The sequence below is a fragment of the Cyprinodon variegatus genome, unplaced genomic scaffold, assembly GCF_000732505.1.
Source record: "Cyprinodon variegatus isolate N-32 unplaced genomic scaffold, C_variegatus-1.0 Scaffold12, whole genome shotgun sequence".
In the NCBI taxonomy this organism is placed as follows: Eukaryota; Metazoa; Chordata; class Actinopteri; order Cyprinodontiformes; family Cyprinodontidae; genus Cyprinodon; species Cyprinodon variegatus.
In genome coordinates, this window is record NW_015150465.1 from 1,498,276 (window position 1) to 1,514,032 (window position 15,757).

The 15,757-nt window shown below is 37.3% G+C and overlaps 2 protein-coding genes across 10 annotated transcripts in view; both read right to left on the bottom strand.

Moving 5' to 3' along the window:
* kat6b (K(lysine) acetyltransferase 6B) overlaps positions 1-4,505 on the bottom strand; it is a 32,616-nt gene extending 28,111 nt beyond the window's left edge. For 3 of the 7 annotated variants that reach the window (XM_015382185.1, XM_015382177.1, XM_015382133.1), the window contains exons 1-2: positions 4,262-4,505; positions 280-1,134 (exon numbers count right to left, since the gene is read on the bottom strand). In XM_015382185.1, coding sequence (XP_015237671.1) covers positions 280-897 — 618 coding nt within the window. In that variant the 5' untranslated portion in view covers positions 898-1,134; positions 4,262-4,505. Of the gene's footprint in view, positions 1-279; positions 1,135-1,923; positions 2,050-3,075; positions 3,223-3,242; positions 3,263-4,261 lie in introns of those variants that run through there. The other 4 variants (XM_015382158.1, XM_015382142.1, XM_015382150.1 and 1 more) reach the window with 4 other exon arrangements.
* Positions 4,506-11,609: 7,104 nt separating this feature from the next.
* adk (adenosine kinase) overlaps positions 11,610-15,757 on the bottom strand; it is a 209,465-nt gene continuing 205,317 nt past the window's right edge. For all 3 annotated transcript variants that reach the window (XM_015381250.1, XM_015381233.1, XM_015381242.1), the window contains 2 exons: positions 12,526-12,612; positions 11,610-12,353 (listed from right to left, as the gene is read on the bottom strand). In XM_015381250.1, coding sequence (XP_015236736.1) covers positions 12,229-12,353; positions 12,526-12,612 — 212 coding nt within the window. In that variant the 3' untranslated portion in view covers positions 11,610-12,228. The remainder of the gene's footprint in view (positions 12,354-12,525; positions 12,613-15,757) is intronic.

The window sequence follows — 15,757 nt, forward strand, 5'->3', positions numbered from 1 at the left end:
GCTACTATGGAGCAGAGCCAGACCGAACTTCCCCGAACTCAAACCTTGTGGGCGGGACTAAGTTCGGACTGGCACCCAGGCTAGGCTTTAACTGCATGTAGCCGCAAAACCTGCAGAGTTGTCTAGTGCATTCGTCTGCTTCCAATTAAAAAACAAACAAAAAAAAACCTCACTTCAAGAATTCAGACCTATCCAATTGGACAGAATGTATCCTTCTTGCAAAAAAATTGATTAATTTCTTTAAAAAAACTCAGAATGCAAGAGTTAAGGTGTACGTACCTGCTCACGCTCATGAGGGAGGAGCGTCACTGATGACAGGACCAATGGGGAAGCACTTGGACACCTGGGGTTCCTCCCCTCCACACCACCATGGCTGAGTTTATACCGGGGGCCATTTTTTAACAACCTGCCATTTTTGACTGACCGCTTAGCCGCCAGCCGCAACCTCTGCCGGAAGGCGGGGTTGTCAACAACTTCTGATAGGTCATCCTGATTCCTCAGATACCGCTCGATGTTCTTAAGCGAGGAGCCATGGGTATCATCCAGACCCTCAATGGCCCTCTTGAGTATTTTATTCCAATCGATATGCCGCAGATCGCTTGAATTCCATATAGATTCCACTGGCGGCAAAGGTGCGTTTGCAGGCAATATTGATCCGATTCTTCCAGGGTTTCCTGGGTCCTTATAGGAGGTGCTTCCTTTATTTGTAACCTTAAGGACAGAGCCATCATGAACACTTAAATCCAACTGCTCGAGGACGATCTTCTTGTCCAGTCCATGCAATGTGGACACTGCATGACAAATTCGCTCCTCAGAAGGCCTCTGCTTTTGCCTCTTAATTTTCTGTATTGCTTCGAGAATCCACTCTGTGTAGAGAGGGTTTGCAAGTTTTACCATGGTTGAACAATATGCCTCACAGAAACGTGATCCATAAATATTCCCTCGTTCTGCAGCCGAACGCGAGGTACATCCACATCCTTATGGTAAAGATCAGGAAGTTAGGTTCCACAACTGCATCCACGAATGTGTTCTCAATCCAAGATGAGCTTGAGGAAAAGTTGGCACGAGTAAATCCCACACTGGTATGGTGTCACATGACCTGGAATAGGTCTTTAATAAAATCCGGGATCAAATCTGTAATAGAAAACAGAAAAACAAATGAATACTTTACAAATACTAAAACGATGATAGAAAAATAATACAATTCAATTGTTATTTTTTTAACCCCATAATTTCATAAAATAATAAAGTATGACTTAGTTTTCATCACGTTGCAGCTATAAAAACTGTCATGGACTTAATTATGATATAACAAATCAAAAAGTGTGTATTAGGACCCCTTTGTTTCTATACCCCTCAATACAATCGAGCACAACAAACTGTCTTCTGAGGTTCTAATATTACATTAATATAATCTAATCTAAAGGGTTTATAATGATTTTCAGAGTCCATAAGTGGGGGGGGAAAGTATTAAAAAAAACAGGAAACATAGACAGCTCAGGGATAAAGATTTAGAGAAGTTCAAAGCAGGGTCAAGTTATATAACAATAGAGTGCAGTTCCCTTTATCTTCCAAAAATGAAAACAGTATGTCATCCCGGTTCATCTAAAGGTGAGGAGGGCATTAATCAGAGAGCTGTAGAGCCCTACATCAAGACTCTGGAGGAACTGTAAGGCTCCAAAGCTCAGGTAGGAGAAGCTGTCAACAGGATAACAGCTAGAAATGCATCCTACGTGTCTAACCATGATAGGTCAGGGCAAAAACAAAGGCCATAAATAGAAGCTGTTTGCATTTTTCCACAAGTCATGTAAGGTCACTGCAAACATGTACTTTTCTGGTCAGATGAGATGGTGGGATTATATTAAACTGGGAATGGGGGGCTGATGAGAATGAGTAAAGCGCAGGAAGTTTGTGGTTAAACACCTGTTAGAAGCTGCAAAAGGATGGAGGGAGAGTGAGGATGGGCTTCATCTTTCAGCAGGACAACAACCCTGAACATACAGCCTGGGCAACCACAAAAATGTTTCAGAATACAGCATATTTGTGTGTTGAAATTGCCTAAACAAAGAGCAGACCAAATTTTAAATAAGAATCTGTTTTAAGAATGGCAGATTGCTGTTCACAGATGCACTCCATCAAACCTCACTGAGCTTCAGCTGATTTGATGAACAGGTAAACATTTCAGTCTACAGATGCATGAAGCAGACAAAGGCATAAATCTTAAAAAAAATGCAGCCTGAGTTTGTATTTTAAAGAATTAAGAGATAAATCACTTTTCTTTTACTTCACAGGTATGCAATACCTTTTGTTGGTTCAACATTTACTGATTTTGGAGGAGATAATGTGGAAAAGTTCCAGGGGGTGTGAATACTTTTGCACTGCACACAAGAACGTCAAGAAGATTTAGTGTTATATATCTGTCAACAAACATCAGATTCACTGACTTTAGGTATGCAGTGTTAAAAACAGGCTGCAGTCAAGGAATGCAGGACTTTCTAAAGATGTCCTAAAACAGGAGGAGCAGATGGATAAAAACAGATGCAGGCGCTGTCATGGCTGCTAAAGAAATCAAAGTGACTTAATCCTTAGTCTGACACTATAATCCGCACACCAAACCAGATGTCCAATTCAAGGGAGACAGATTCCCAAATTTAAAAAAAAGCAAGTTCTTAACACTGTGACAGTCATCTACAAACTTCCTATGACCTATGGAAAACTACTCACTCCCTCCTCGACAGTCATATTTTCGGTTTCAGGTTCCTTCGAAAGTTTATCTTTATTTCATCAGCGCGGTTTTTTTTTAATGAAAAATAAATCAACATCACGCTTAGTGTCTGCTTTGTAAAAACACAACATGGAGAAAACAGAACAACAAGCTAAAGTTTTAACCGTTAGCTGTCCGCGCGACACTTTGACAGCTCTTCAAACGAGCAACCCGATGAGCGCGAGCCTTAATGACACCCGTATAATCAACGCTCACATCCTGACAGCTGGTCCGACACCATCTTTAACCCCCCCACGGAGCCGCTTAGCCAAAGAAATGAGAAGAAAAGCAGTAATAGCTGCGTAACAAACCCCCAAAGAGCCGAGCGTCGCCGAGTTGGGCTGATAAACGTCAAGTGCTGCCAGCGATACCCCCGATGTCACCTAAACTACCGGTCGCCATTTTGTTACAATGTTGTAGTTTACATGAATCCGACATGACGCTGATTACAATCCAATGGAGTCTCATTAAACCTCACCTAACGCTAATGCGCCCTCCCCAGCAACTTCAATATTGGCTGTAAAGGCGAGATCCGATCCCTGGTTTGATAAAGCGCACGTCAATCTTTATGTATGAGCTCACTCCGAGCGGCACGTCACTGGCTGTGTGATCTGTCACTTCACTCCGTTAACCCGCCTCTTAAGGTGCCTCCGGTGATGAATCGATGGCACTCGACACTAAACGCTCGTAAAAAACGCTGAATTTTACCGCTCGAGTGGAAGTAAAAGGGTTGTTAATAAGTTACGAACTCGTAGTAAAAGGATGTAAACCGGTTGGAATAAACATGTAACCTCATTTGCTTTGGGGTTTAAGACCGGTCCACCTTTACTCGGATTCCTCCTTGAAACAGTTGGTTACACTTGAAAGTGATTTGGATCATTTTAGACTTTAATTGGCTGTTTGTTAAATCGATCATTTGTTTGTATAAAAACGCACCGACTTAAAGCGGAACGCGTTTACTATATTTTAACACTTCCATAATGCGCCACATAGCATATAAAAAAATAAAAAAAAAAATAAAAAAAATAAAGATGTACCTAAGCTGTCGCCTTTTTTTCCTTGTGCATTATTTTTTTATTATTATATTTCTCCTCCTCGGTTATATTTGACATTTAAATTACATAACGCTGAATTGAAATGTTATAAAACGCAAACATTGATTAAAAAAAAGTAGAATTATTTATCACCATTAACTCTCAAATAGCTCCCATTGAGGACAAATAAAAAGAGCCCGGAGGAAGAGCGAAGCATTCAGCAGGGGAATACAAGTTAACACCGCTTATTCTCAATCATGTATCGTCAGCCCCGTTTTTCTTTTCAGCTTCAACTCTCCGCTCACATGTAGAACATTTTACAGCCTCGTTAACAATATAGATCGTCTTCCTAGATGTTGCGCAAACCTAGAAAAAAAAACAATTAAAGACAAGTTTCGCGCGTGGACGAGCGTGTATCGGTAAATAGAGAAATAAAAGGGGTAAATATTTGCCAGTAGTTTACCTCTTCAAGTTTTCCCCCCTTCTCTCGGGTACTCCTCTTCTTTATCGCGTCGAACGGGGTAAAATGCGAAGCGACGTATCCGAGCGATTTCCTGGGATTTTTTTCTTTTTTCTTTTGACGTGTTAAAAGCGAAGGTTGGAAAGCTCTCGCCGAGACATGGAGAGGACCTGATAACAACTAATTGAAAGGTTAATCTACATAGCAGCCTGTGACAAAGTGGTACCCTCCCCCTTCTTCTTCTTCCTCTCCCTCTGTAGACATCCCTTTACTTCAGCGCAGCGGACCGTCGCCCCTTTTTTTTTTTTTTTTTTTTTTTTTTAGTGCGCTCCTTACAATGATATTGACAATTTCACTCTTTTTTCTCTCCCACTCCACCAACCTCGTTCATCTATGATCCCATATTGACATTTTTACACATCTATTCCCCATTGCATATCTACGGAAGAGGATTAGAGCCACTGAAAAAAAAATAAATAAATAAAGTTAACTGATTTTTAAATTTATTTCAGTATAATATGGGGGGGAAAAGTCGGAATTTTTAATTTAATCTCAGAATTCTGACTTTTTTTCTCTCAGAATTCTGACTTTAATCTCAGAATTCTGACTTTTTTTCTCTGAGAAATCTGACTTTAATCTCAGAATTCTTACTTTAATCTTAGAATTTTGACTTTTTTCTCTGAGAAATCTGACTTTAATCTCAGAATTCTGACTTTAATCTTAGAATTCTGACTTTTTTTCTCTGAGGAATCTGACTTTAATCTTAGAATTTTCAGTTTAATCTCAGAATACTGACTTTAATCTCAGAATTTTGACTTTTTTTTTCTCAGAATTCTGACTTTTTTTCTGAGAATTCTGAGTTTAATCTCAGAATACTGACTTTAATCTCAGAATTCTGACTTTTTTCTTAGAATTTTGACTTTTTTCTCAGAGGAGAAAAAAGTCAAAATTACGGAAGATGATTAGGGCCACTGAAAAAAAAACTAACTGATTTTAAATTTTATTTCAGTGTAATATGAGAAAAAAATTTGACTTTAATCACAGAATTCTGACTTTTATCTCAGAATTTTGGACCTTAATGTAGATGGGCACCATGAAGCAAGAGATGTGGGAGCACTCAGCTTCACTGACAAATATGTGAGTCGTTTGGGAGGGCCAGTAACACATTAGTGGAAAATTACAGAATTAGGTGACTTTTTATGTGCCCGAGGGGTCCCTGGTAATGCTATTTCATTAATGGAAAAGCAGAAAGTGATTAAAACAAGAGAGCTAGTTTAGTTTTTAAAACAGACATAGCTACAGCTTGATGCTAACATGTTTGTTAGCTGTCGGAAAACAGTCAGAATTCTGAGGAAAAAAGTCAGAATTCTTTTTTCTCATATTATACTGAAATAAAATTAAAAAATCAGTACCGGTACATTTTTTTTTTCCAGTGGCCCTAATCCTCTTCCGTACATATCTCATTATTATCTTTTTATTACTATTTATGTAACATATTAAGCATCAAATACCCATGGGGATGTTAAACTTCCATTAAATAAATATGTAAATATGATAGGCACACTTTTTAATTTTTAAATAAGCAATTTCCTGCAATTGACATAAAGGAAATTTCACATTCTAATCGGTTAATTAACTCCACCAAAGCTGAAGATAAAGCAAAACCAGCAGTGTTAATTTACGATTCCTTTTTTTCCCCAGTTTTTTCATCAGTGCTCCCTTCACTCAACTCTAGCTGCAAAAGAAATACCAGAAAGCTAATTTCTCATGCAGTAATGCGGATGTAATTAGGGAGATAATTGGTTACTTCTCATCAGATAACAAACACATACACAGTGCTGGAAGAGGAGCCCAAATGAAAGAGTTGCTCTTCTGTAGAGATGTATTCAGTGACTGATTTAAACCATCTAATACACTTGTAAATAATCTTGTCATTTAAACATCATTAGCGTCTAAAGTTGATAAGATAACCCATAAAGGAGGATCGAACGTATTCTGAACCAAAATGAAGAATCAGATCAGGCAGTTATTTTTTCATCTTTTTGGTTTAATACTACCGACCGATCTTTTATAAGTGCTCTCTGCTAGTTCGAGGTAAAATGAAGCTATTCAACAAGTTATCAGAAATGGTCCTCAGAGATAAGATATAATACGACTCAAACAGTAGCTATCAGTTTTGTCAGATGGAAATCCATCATGAGAATCTCCTGCTCAACAACATCCCAAAGGTGATCTGTGATTAACATCTGAAAACTGTGGAGGCGATTGGTGTGCAGGGAAATCATCATCTGTTCTAAGATACCAAATTAAACTTTGCAACAAGGTGTGTTGTCTTGCTGAAAGTAGCCTTCAAAAGATGTATCCACACTGGTCTTAAAGGGATGAACATGATCATAAGTAATAACAGACCAAAAGAGTACAAAGAACTCATTTCCCAAAGCACTGCACCACCAGCTCCAGGGAAATTCTGGCGTTACAGCAGCCAAAAGATTATAGAAAAAATGGTATATAAAATGTATAAGAATAACATAATAGTGGAGAGTTAAAAGATAAACAATAAAATACTGTCTTAAAAATATAAAAACCGTGAACCTGGAGAATAAACAACCAATAACAAACATGGACATTTTCACATTATCTGAAAATAGCAGCAACATCAGAGATGTGCAAAATGACAGCAGCATGTTATTTAACTAACTAAGGTAGAAACTGTGCAAAATCAGCATGAATGTAACGACCTATTGAGGTTGTTGGGAACAGTGATAGGTATAATATCTTACATAGACAAATAGTCTATGCTTACGTCAAATGATGTCATTTGAATGCTACAGCTAAAATCCAGACATAAATTATTTTCAGATTTTAGTGAACCTGATTGAACTGTTTGTTTTTAGGTTACAGAAATCTGCCCTTTGAAACAGCCCGACCTTCTGATCTCTAAGCGTATCTCATATGTATGGGGTGATAATGCCGCAGAGCATTTCTTTTTTTCAGGTCTTACAGTGGCGCAGTGGGTAGCACTGCTGCCTTGCAGGTTCAATTCCCGGCCCGGGGTCTTTCTGCATTCTCTCCGGGTACTCCGGCTTCCTCCCACAGTCCAAAAACATGACTGTTAGGTTAATTGGCTTCTCTAAAGTCCCCTTAGGTGTGATTGTGTGTGTGAATAGTTGTTTGTCCTGTTTGTCTCTGTGTTGCCTTGGTGACCTGGCCGAGGTGTACCCTACCTCTCACCCATTGACAGCTGGAGATAGGCACCAGCACCCCTCGCGACGTCACTTGGGATAAGTGTGTAAGAAAATGGATACAAACATATTTTTCCAAGCCACCTCCATTACACGGTATAACTCATGGTTGTTTCCGTGTAGAGCTGGCTTGCTTTACCAAACATCCCAAACATTGTGACACTTCCACCTCCATACTTCACAGTTGGTATGAGTTTTTTTGTTTCGTTTTTACTGCAATGGTGTACTAAGAACAGCAAACATCTGCTCTGCTCTGATATCCCCCCCCAATAAACAACTTTAGATTTATCCTTTCAAGAACATTATTCCAGAAATCATTCTTTTTGTCTAGATTTTAATATACATTTCAGTTTGGTGTTCATGTTTTTACTACAGAGCACACATTTTGAGAAAGTTTACCTTCTATAGTCTGATTTTATAAGCATGGACTTTAACATCCTACTCTGCAAAACCCTGCTATATGGCTGGTGGTAACTTTTTTTTGAAGATTTCAGACATTTCTTTTAGCATCTTGCAGTTTGCTCTCAGGGTAAACTTGTTAGAGGAGTGGTTGATTTTAAAACCTCCATTGAGATCTCTGTAAATCCTTTACCAGACATAAGCCCCTACAATTATCCTTCTGTAGACCCAAGAATTATAATCACCACAGCCTCCAAAGTGAGGGGTACTCTAAACTTAGGGTAAAGTATGACATCCTTTTTCAAAATGCTGAGTTACTCTTTAAGTTTTGTTCCTCATGTGATCACTGTTTTTATAATATCAGTCACTGGAAGTTAGATTAAATGTGGGGATTCCTACAGAAAGGTCAAAAATTTATTTTCTTTAGTTTCAATTGTCAAGTTACATTAATTAAATCTTCAGTTTGAACCTCAATAAGTTGTGATAGTAATATTTGCTATCCATCTTTAACAATTTAGCCCATCTACCTAATAAAGTCAGGTATTACTCTTTAAAAATAAAAACTTTAATTTAAGATCCATTTTCAGTAATCAACATTGAGACGTGTTTATTGAACTGTAAGGCTTTTATGTTTTTGTTTTTTTCTGCACACTGTTTGACATCTATACCAATCAATTAAATAATAAAAGTGCCAATTAAAAAAAATCTATAAATTCAGGCAGGTGAAATATGAATAAGGAGAATTTAAATTGAAAGCTTTTAATGGGCTGGCGTCATGATAAAGAGACTGACCAGGGGAGAAAAAAAAAAAAAGCTGCCTGTGTCTGGCTGTAATGAATGCCACCCTGGGCCCCAGCAGGTCCTCCACTGCTGCATGGGTCCAGGGATAATTTGAATTGGAGCATGTGCCATAGCAGTCTGCCCTTCCCCCCCTCAATTCCTGCCAACTGCCACACTGGTGTTCACAAACACTGCTGCCCATCTGCGGGGCAAAACACTGGCCAGGACCCCAGTTACTCCTTTGCAAGCATCATCATCATTAACAGTGAATATATCTATATGTGCGTTTGTGAAGTCACTGATCTAGAGAATGTCATTAAATGAAAAAATGTGTCACTGCAAAGTGGACTGAAGTTTATGTTTTGAATAAAGTATAAAAATTACAAATTTTAAACTAAACGAAAAAAATCTGATAAATAAAGTGTGTTTAAGATTTTTGGTTTTCAGATCTGTGTTGACTGAGCAGGGCCAAAGTTTGTCAGTGAAAGTGTGAAAAGTAGTTTCCCCCCATTGTGGCAGGCATCCTCATTACTTAATCATGGCTCTCTCTCTTTTTGTGTTTGTGTTTTGCCATCTGTCATCTTGAGAAGCAAATGAACCAGCTGCCATGGAGTGTGATCTTGTCCAATCAGAATGGCCGCCCTTTTCAAAGCGCATCTGTGGAAAACCTTAAAAAAAAAAAAAAAAGCTGATTGAAGGAGAGAGTTGGAGTTATTAGTAACATCTTGGCTGCAGAAAGTTTTTTTTTATTACCTGTAAGATCTGGTTTGATATTGTCTGCAAAAGCAAAAAAATAAAAATAAATCTAGGACATAATCTGTTCTATAGAAACAAAAACTGTTATTTTCATCCTTTGCAGTCAAAGAGATAAGTGCCAAATTATTTCAAACACTTGAGAGACTGGCCAACAGTTTCTGCTGGTGGGTAAAAGGGGGTTGCTCCCTCTGATCCCAGGCTCCAACCCCCAGCGACGGCACAGCTGGGTACCAAGGATCAGCCTAATTTTCAGGTCCCTTTAATGGTCGTGGCGAAGAGCAACCACTAATCCCTTAAACTGAGAAAAATGATCTCCAGCTGCCCTGCAGACAGAGTCCAGTTTGGACCCAAACTAACAATGGGGGTGAGGGGAGGCTGGGTGTCTTTACACAGTTCTGGGTTACAATTCCCATAATGCAAGATTGGGGTGTCTAGCTGACTAAATATAAGGACTTCAAAAACTACTTGTGCTTTGTATTGTAAAATCTTTTTTATTTGTTTATGAAAAACCTTCCAATTTGATGCTATTGTAACTGCAACTTTAAAAGAACAACATAGCTTTTAGAGCAAAAAAAAAAGAAAAAAGGAAAACAAAACACTCAATCCAAAACAGCCTTTTTGTTGTCTTTCAAAACCAAAAAAGTGATTTTTAAAAACCTTTTTACATCAGAAAGCACTTTTGTAACCAGGTCAAATTTTGGGTGTGACATTTACAACTGCATCATTATCAGTAATATTATTCCGTGTCTGTGTTCAATGTAGCAAAGAGAAAAACAAAAATAAAGGGACAACTTTTTCTTCATACACTAATAATAGCATTCCTTTAGGAAATGTTTTTCACCCAGCATTTAACATTAATCTGAATCTCTGATTTAAGAGTAGAAAACAACCCAAACACAAAGAAAGAAGATATAAAAGAGTTAATGATATGGCTACAACCAATAACTGAAGGAGGGGGGAAAAATAGCCCGGCCCTAACAATAGAGGTAAATGTGGGTGTTTTTTGTTACCGTATATCCTCCATAATCCAAAACATCTTTTGATATCCATGTATTGCATAAATATCCATGTATTGCATTATAACAATATAATGCTGTCAACATAATACTGCCTCAGTTCAGTCACATTATTGAGCTCCTGCCGTGACTTTAACCTGTTGTGTGATCACTGCATCCTCTGAATATCTCTGATATTTTTGCAGCATTACCATGTGGTGGTTTAAACCCCGTGAGTAAAACATTTACTGATGATGTGGAAATAACTGAGACTTGCAGAAATAGTTTTTTTGAATAGTGATTTTAGTTGTGTGCATTAATTCTCCTCTTTCAAAAAATACAGCTGGTCTAGGCTTGAGATGGTGCGCTTTTAAATCTCTTAGTGGGTGCCAGATTGTAAAGTATCCAAGCGGCCACACCGAACACACCTTCCTCCACTCTGGATAGATCACCATGTAACTCTTCACTATACAAACTTTAATTAGTGTTTTTTTGGGACCATGATTGCCCTTCTAGTGGTAATTATGTCATGCGATGATGCAAAAAAAATATGCGTTCAAAATTTTGCATCACCACACTTTAACAAATTTCTAGCTGCTTTTTTTTGTTTAAATTAAAGGTATAAAATGCTAAAATATGCCCCTTAAAGATTGCAATGCCTACTATTGTGGTACTTTTATTAATGATGTTTGCAGCAGCTAAGCTGCAAATCGGGAATCTTTATATCAGAGTATTAGACCTTCAGCTACAGGAAGCATTAATGAGACTTTATGTTAATGTTAGCTTGCATTGATTCTTTCAATTATTACAGTGCCCTCTACACTTATCTACACACCTGATTTGTATAAAGACCTTTAATAAATATCTATTATTGTAGTAGCATTACTCCCCTTTTAATTTCAGTACATTTATTTAATAGGAAAGAATATCCTCTGTTAGAAAATATCTGTTCATAAAATAAATAAGCAGTGCTACACTCACTGACATTATAAATGGAAATCTGGGGGCTTCTGCAAAACAAATGAAAGTTAATCATCTTTCAGCAGTTAATTCCTACACAGCTCATGGCCAAATCACCCCAGAAATGATGCAAACATTAATCAAATGAATTTTCCCCAAATAAAGTTTGGGTTGTATTTTCAAAAATCATGACTTTATGTTACTGCAGTATATTTATTTAAATTTTCAACAGGGGGTCCGATTTATGTGGATATAACCGTAAACACATTTCTTCTGCATCACTAAAATCACCTCAGGGCTCATAAAGTCAAACACAGAAGAAGTCAACCACTAGTGACTGGCTAATCAATAACATTTCAAAGAATTTGTAAGCAACAGTTGAGAAAAGCATTGTAAGGCTGTTTGTTTGCCTTTCGTGGTCACAAGTGGTGAAGGGAGCAAGAAACCAGATTCTTAGAATCACTCTCCTGAGATAATATTGAAATGTTCCCACAGTATGATCACTTTTTTAGTTTCTTCCATAAATTTCCACTATATTGTAGAGTACCTTCAAATTACCACATGAAAATAAAAGGCAATGGAACGATATACAGTTCATGTTACTAATTCAATCTTATGTATGAACATGGCTTTACAGATAAACACCATTTGATATGCAAAGCTAAAATGTGGTTTAAATTAAATTACAATATCTTATTTGCTTATTAGAGCCTGAAAAGACAGTCAGGCTCCAGCATTTGTTAAGATAACGTCAGTCACAGGAAATCGAAAATGGCGAAACCCTGAAGAATACAAATCAGTACAGTAAGCATCTTGTGGGAATGAAAATTTGGATCCATCAGTGAAAATCGGGTTTCTCTGGGAAGGTGCATCCCACACGTCTGATGATGACGTTAGCTGCATAGTGTCCAGCCCGGATACACTCCTCCAATGGCTGCTCCTGGACCAGTGCAGATAGGAATCCTGAGGAGGAAGACAAACTGAGGTAAGTATTCTGTATCTTTCAGAGTCAAAGAACTTCAGAATAAATCTGATTTTATGGTGTTAACCATAGAAACATTTGTGTTGTTAAAAAAAAAAAAAGCCCTTATGATGGTAATTCTATATTAAGCTGATTAGCATAGAATGTTCAAACCTCCAACAAATGAATCCCCTGCTCCGTTGGTATCCACAATTTCATTCTGGTCGATGTCCAACACAGGAAACATGGTCACCTTATCACCTGTGGTCAGGAAGTAAAATCATTGTTACTTGAAATACCTGCAAATTCTCCAAAGTACTTGAACAATTTCAAAATGTTTTCACAAAACACGAATCAGTGAATTTCAACAAGAATTATGTGACAAACTTACTGTGAAAACATTTAATCAGTTGTTAATTTTTTGTTTTGTTTGTTTATTTACCAACTTGTATACCACGTCTAGTGACAATATTTTCTACAGATTTACCAATCCTACAATTTTTGTTGTAAATACCTCAGGACTGGTCAGTTTAGATGGAGAGCATCTGCACATACATTTCAGATAGGTTGCATGTTTAAAATCATTGTTCTGGTGGAGGGTGATCTCCCAGTTTAAGTAGCCTTGAAGCAGTTTCCTTTTTTTATCTTCCAATCAACTCCTAACAGCTTCTTTGCAGAATAACACTGCAACACAACAGCCATGTTTAAAGTGTAACTCACCCCCAAATTCCCTTTTTTAGCATTACAACTGTATAAACTGGGTTTATGGGGATGTAGTTTAAAGCAGCACTGTGTAACTTTTAGCCAATAGGAGTGCTTGACCTGTAAATTCAACCTTTTGCACTATCAAAAAATTAAAGGTCTTCCTCTGTGTTTTAGAATCTGATAGCAGACCGGTTTGAAGCGGCAGATCGAGACGTCATAAAGTTACTTGTAAAAATAAGGCCACATTCATCTCTCTATATTAAATCCTAAATTGAAGTACCGAAAATATATCCTATCAGGTAAGATTCATTTCTGTTTTTTTGCCTAATAAAAACTTTAAGCTTACTGTAGTTACAGTAGCTCTCATGTTTAGGTGGAGCTCAGACTCTTTTAAAGCAGCAGTTTGGGTCACATGACTCATTGAGTGATGGAACCAGCTCTCTTGAGCTAACAGCTACTGTTACTGTTTATCGCTTTTTCAAACCAGAAAAAATCTAACGACTATTTTATGTGTTGATGGAGAATTAGGAAACAAAGTAAAAAGGAATGATAACTCAACATCAGGTAAGTTTGCAACCTCCAAGCTGATTCTAAAAAGGGTTTCCATCTCCTGTTTTGTGCAATAACTCTTTCTCGCAAAACCCAAAAAATCACCTCAAGCTAGCATAAGTACAATTTAGTGAATTTAAGGCGGTGATTTTCAATTATGCCGTTTCCAACAAGCTTTTCTGATGTGATACTATGATGGAAATGCACCTACGGTAATAATAATCTTTAACAAACCTCTGAGGTTGTCTCTCAAATTACGCAGGTAGACGATCTAGTAAGTAAGGAACGTCTCATGGCCAAAAATGCACACATGCAATAACAGACAAAGTTCTTTGTCTTGGTGAGTAATGCCTTTGAAGTGACAAAAGTTGACATGAGCTTATAGAAACAGGTCCACATGTGATTAAAGGGGGTTAGGCACGTAAAAACAACAACAACAAAAAAGGGCAGAAAAGGAGCATTGACTCACAGTTCTGATATATTTGGGGCCTCATAATATTAAATCTGCACTCATATAACATAAAATGTGCCTGGATAGTAGTTTACATGCATGTTTTTAAAATAAAACTGCTCACATAAGTATTCATTACACGTGTAAACTATTGGCAAAATTCTGAGGCAATAGGTTGCAGTAGATTTATTTCAGGGGTGCTAGGGAAAACTGAATATCAATGCACAGCACGCTTTAGGTCCTTGTATCAGTTTTACTCTACAGCAAAATTATGCACCAACTTGTGTTGGTCTATTTCATAAAATCCACCCAAAATTTATAGGAATTTGCGGTTTGTGACCAAAGAATGTTGCAAAATGCGAATTCACAACAAAATTAAGTTAATTTTCTTCAGTGTAACGACACATTTCAGCTAGACTATTCACAAGAAGAAATAGAAATATGAGGAAATCTTTGAATCCAAAAGTTTAAATCTGGAGTACATTAGATCAGATAAACAGGAACACTGGCATTTATATGTTCACTCTGCAAAAATAAAAAAAGATCATTGGTAAATTTTTGCACTTAAGACACAAATATCACCCAAATATGCAACCCTAAGCAATACTATACAGATTTGGACAAAAGACTGATTTTATTTATTGCTCAAGTATCTCATTATTAGGACTTTTCACATTTTGCTACAACTAAAATATTTCATACATATTTGGGAGATTTTATTATATAGATTGAAACAAAAGAAAGTGCACAACTGTTCAGAGGAACTATTTTTGGATATTTTAAAATAAACTTCTCTGTGTCAATACTTTTTTCACTAAACAAACCTTAATAAGGATTCGGACACAGCTTTTCAGTTGGATCTAAACCATTTTATCGGATCTCTGACTGAATGTTTATGGTCGCCGTAGTTCTGGCAGATCAATCTCCTTTCAGGTAGAAGTAAAATCTATTATAATCTAAAGGTGCATTTAGTCAGAGAGTAAACCAATTGTTCCATATAGATTTACTGTACATTTAACAGGATTTAATCTCTATTTCTCTCAAGACTGGCTTTCTTGGCATTCTTCCATAAAAGGCAGTTATGTTGAGTTGACATCTAGTGATCCTGTTGCCTGAGCTGAGCTGTGAATCTCATCAACTTCTCCACAGTCACCATCTTTGGTCTCCTGACAAGAAAGCCTAGCAATACTTTCCAGTTATTTGCATTTGATATCATCTGGCGCAATCATAGTGACAGCAGCCCTCATTAGTTTTGGACACCATTTAAAAAATTGTGGAAAACTAAGTATTATTTTCCTTCCTCATCACAGTTGTGCAACAGATGATGGTAGTCAATCATGCAAAACCTTATTAAAATACGTTTTGTTTGCAATTCTAGAAGAAGTGGAGAGAAAAAGAAATGTAAACACCTCTTCCTACGCGAAAAACATTAACAATCATTTTCATACTGCTATGTGTATTTCCCTTTTTAAAAAAAAAATATTTTATTCTTTTAAGGATTACATGCAATCCGGGAAGGACTCAGAATAGAGCCGCTGCTCCTCCACGTCGAGAGGAGCCAGTTGAATCGGTTTGGGCATCTGGTTATAGGGCGTCCTAGACGTCTCCCTGGTTCATTTAAATTTATTTATATAGCGCCAATTCACAACACGTCATCTCAAGGCACTTTACAGTTTACCAGATCATACAGTAAAATTGATT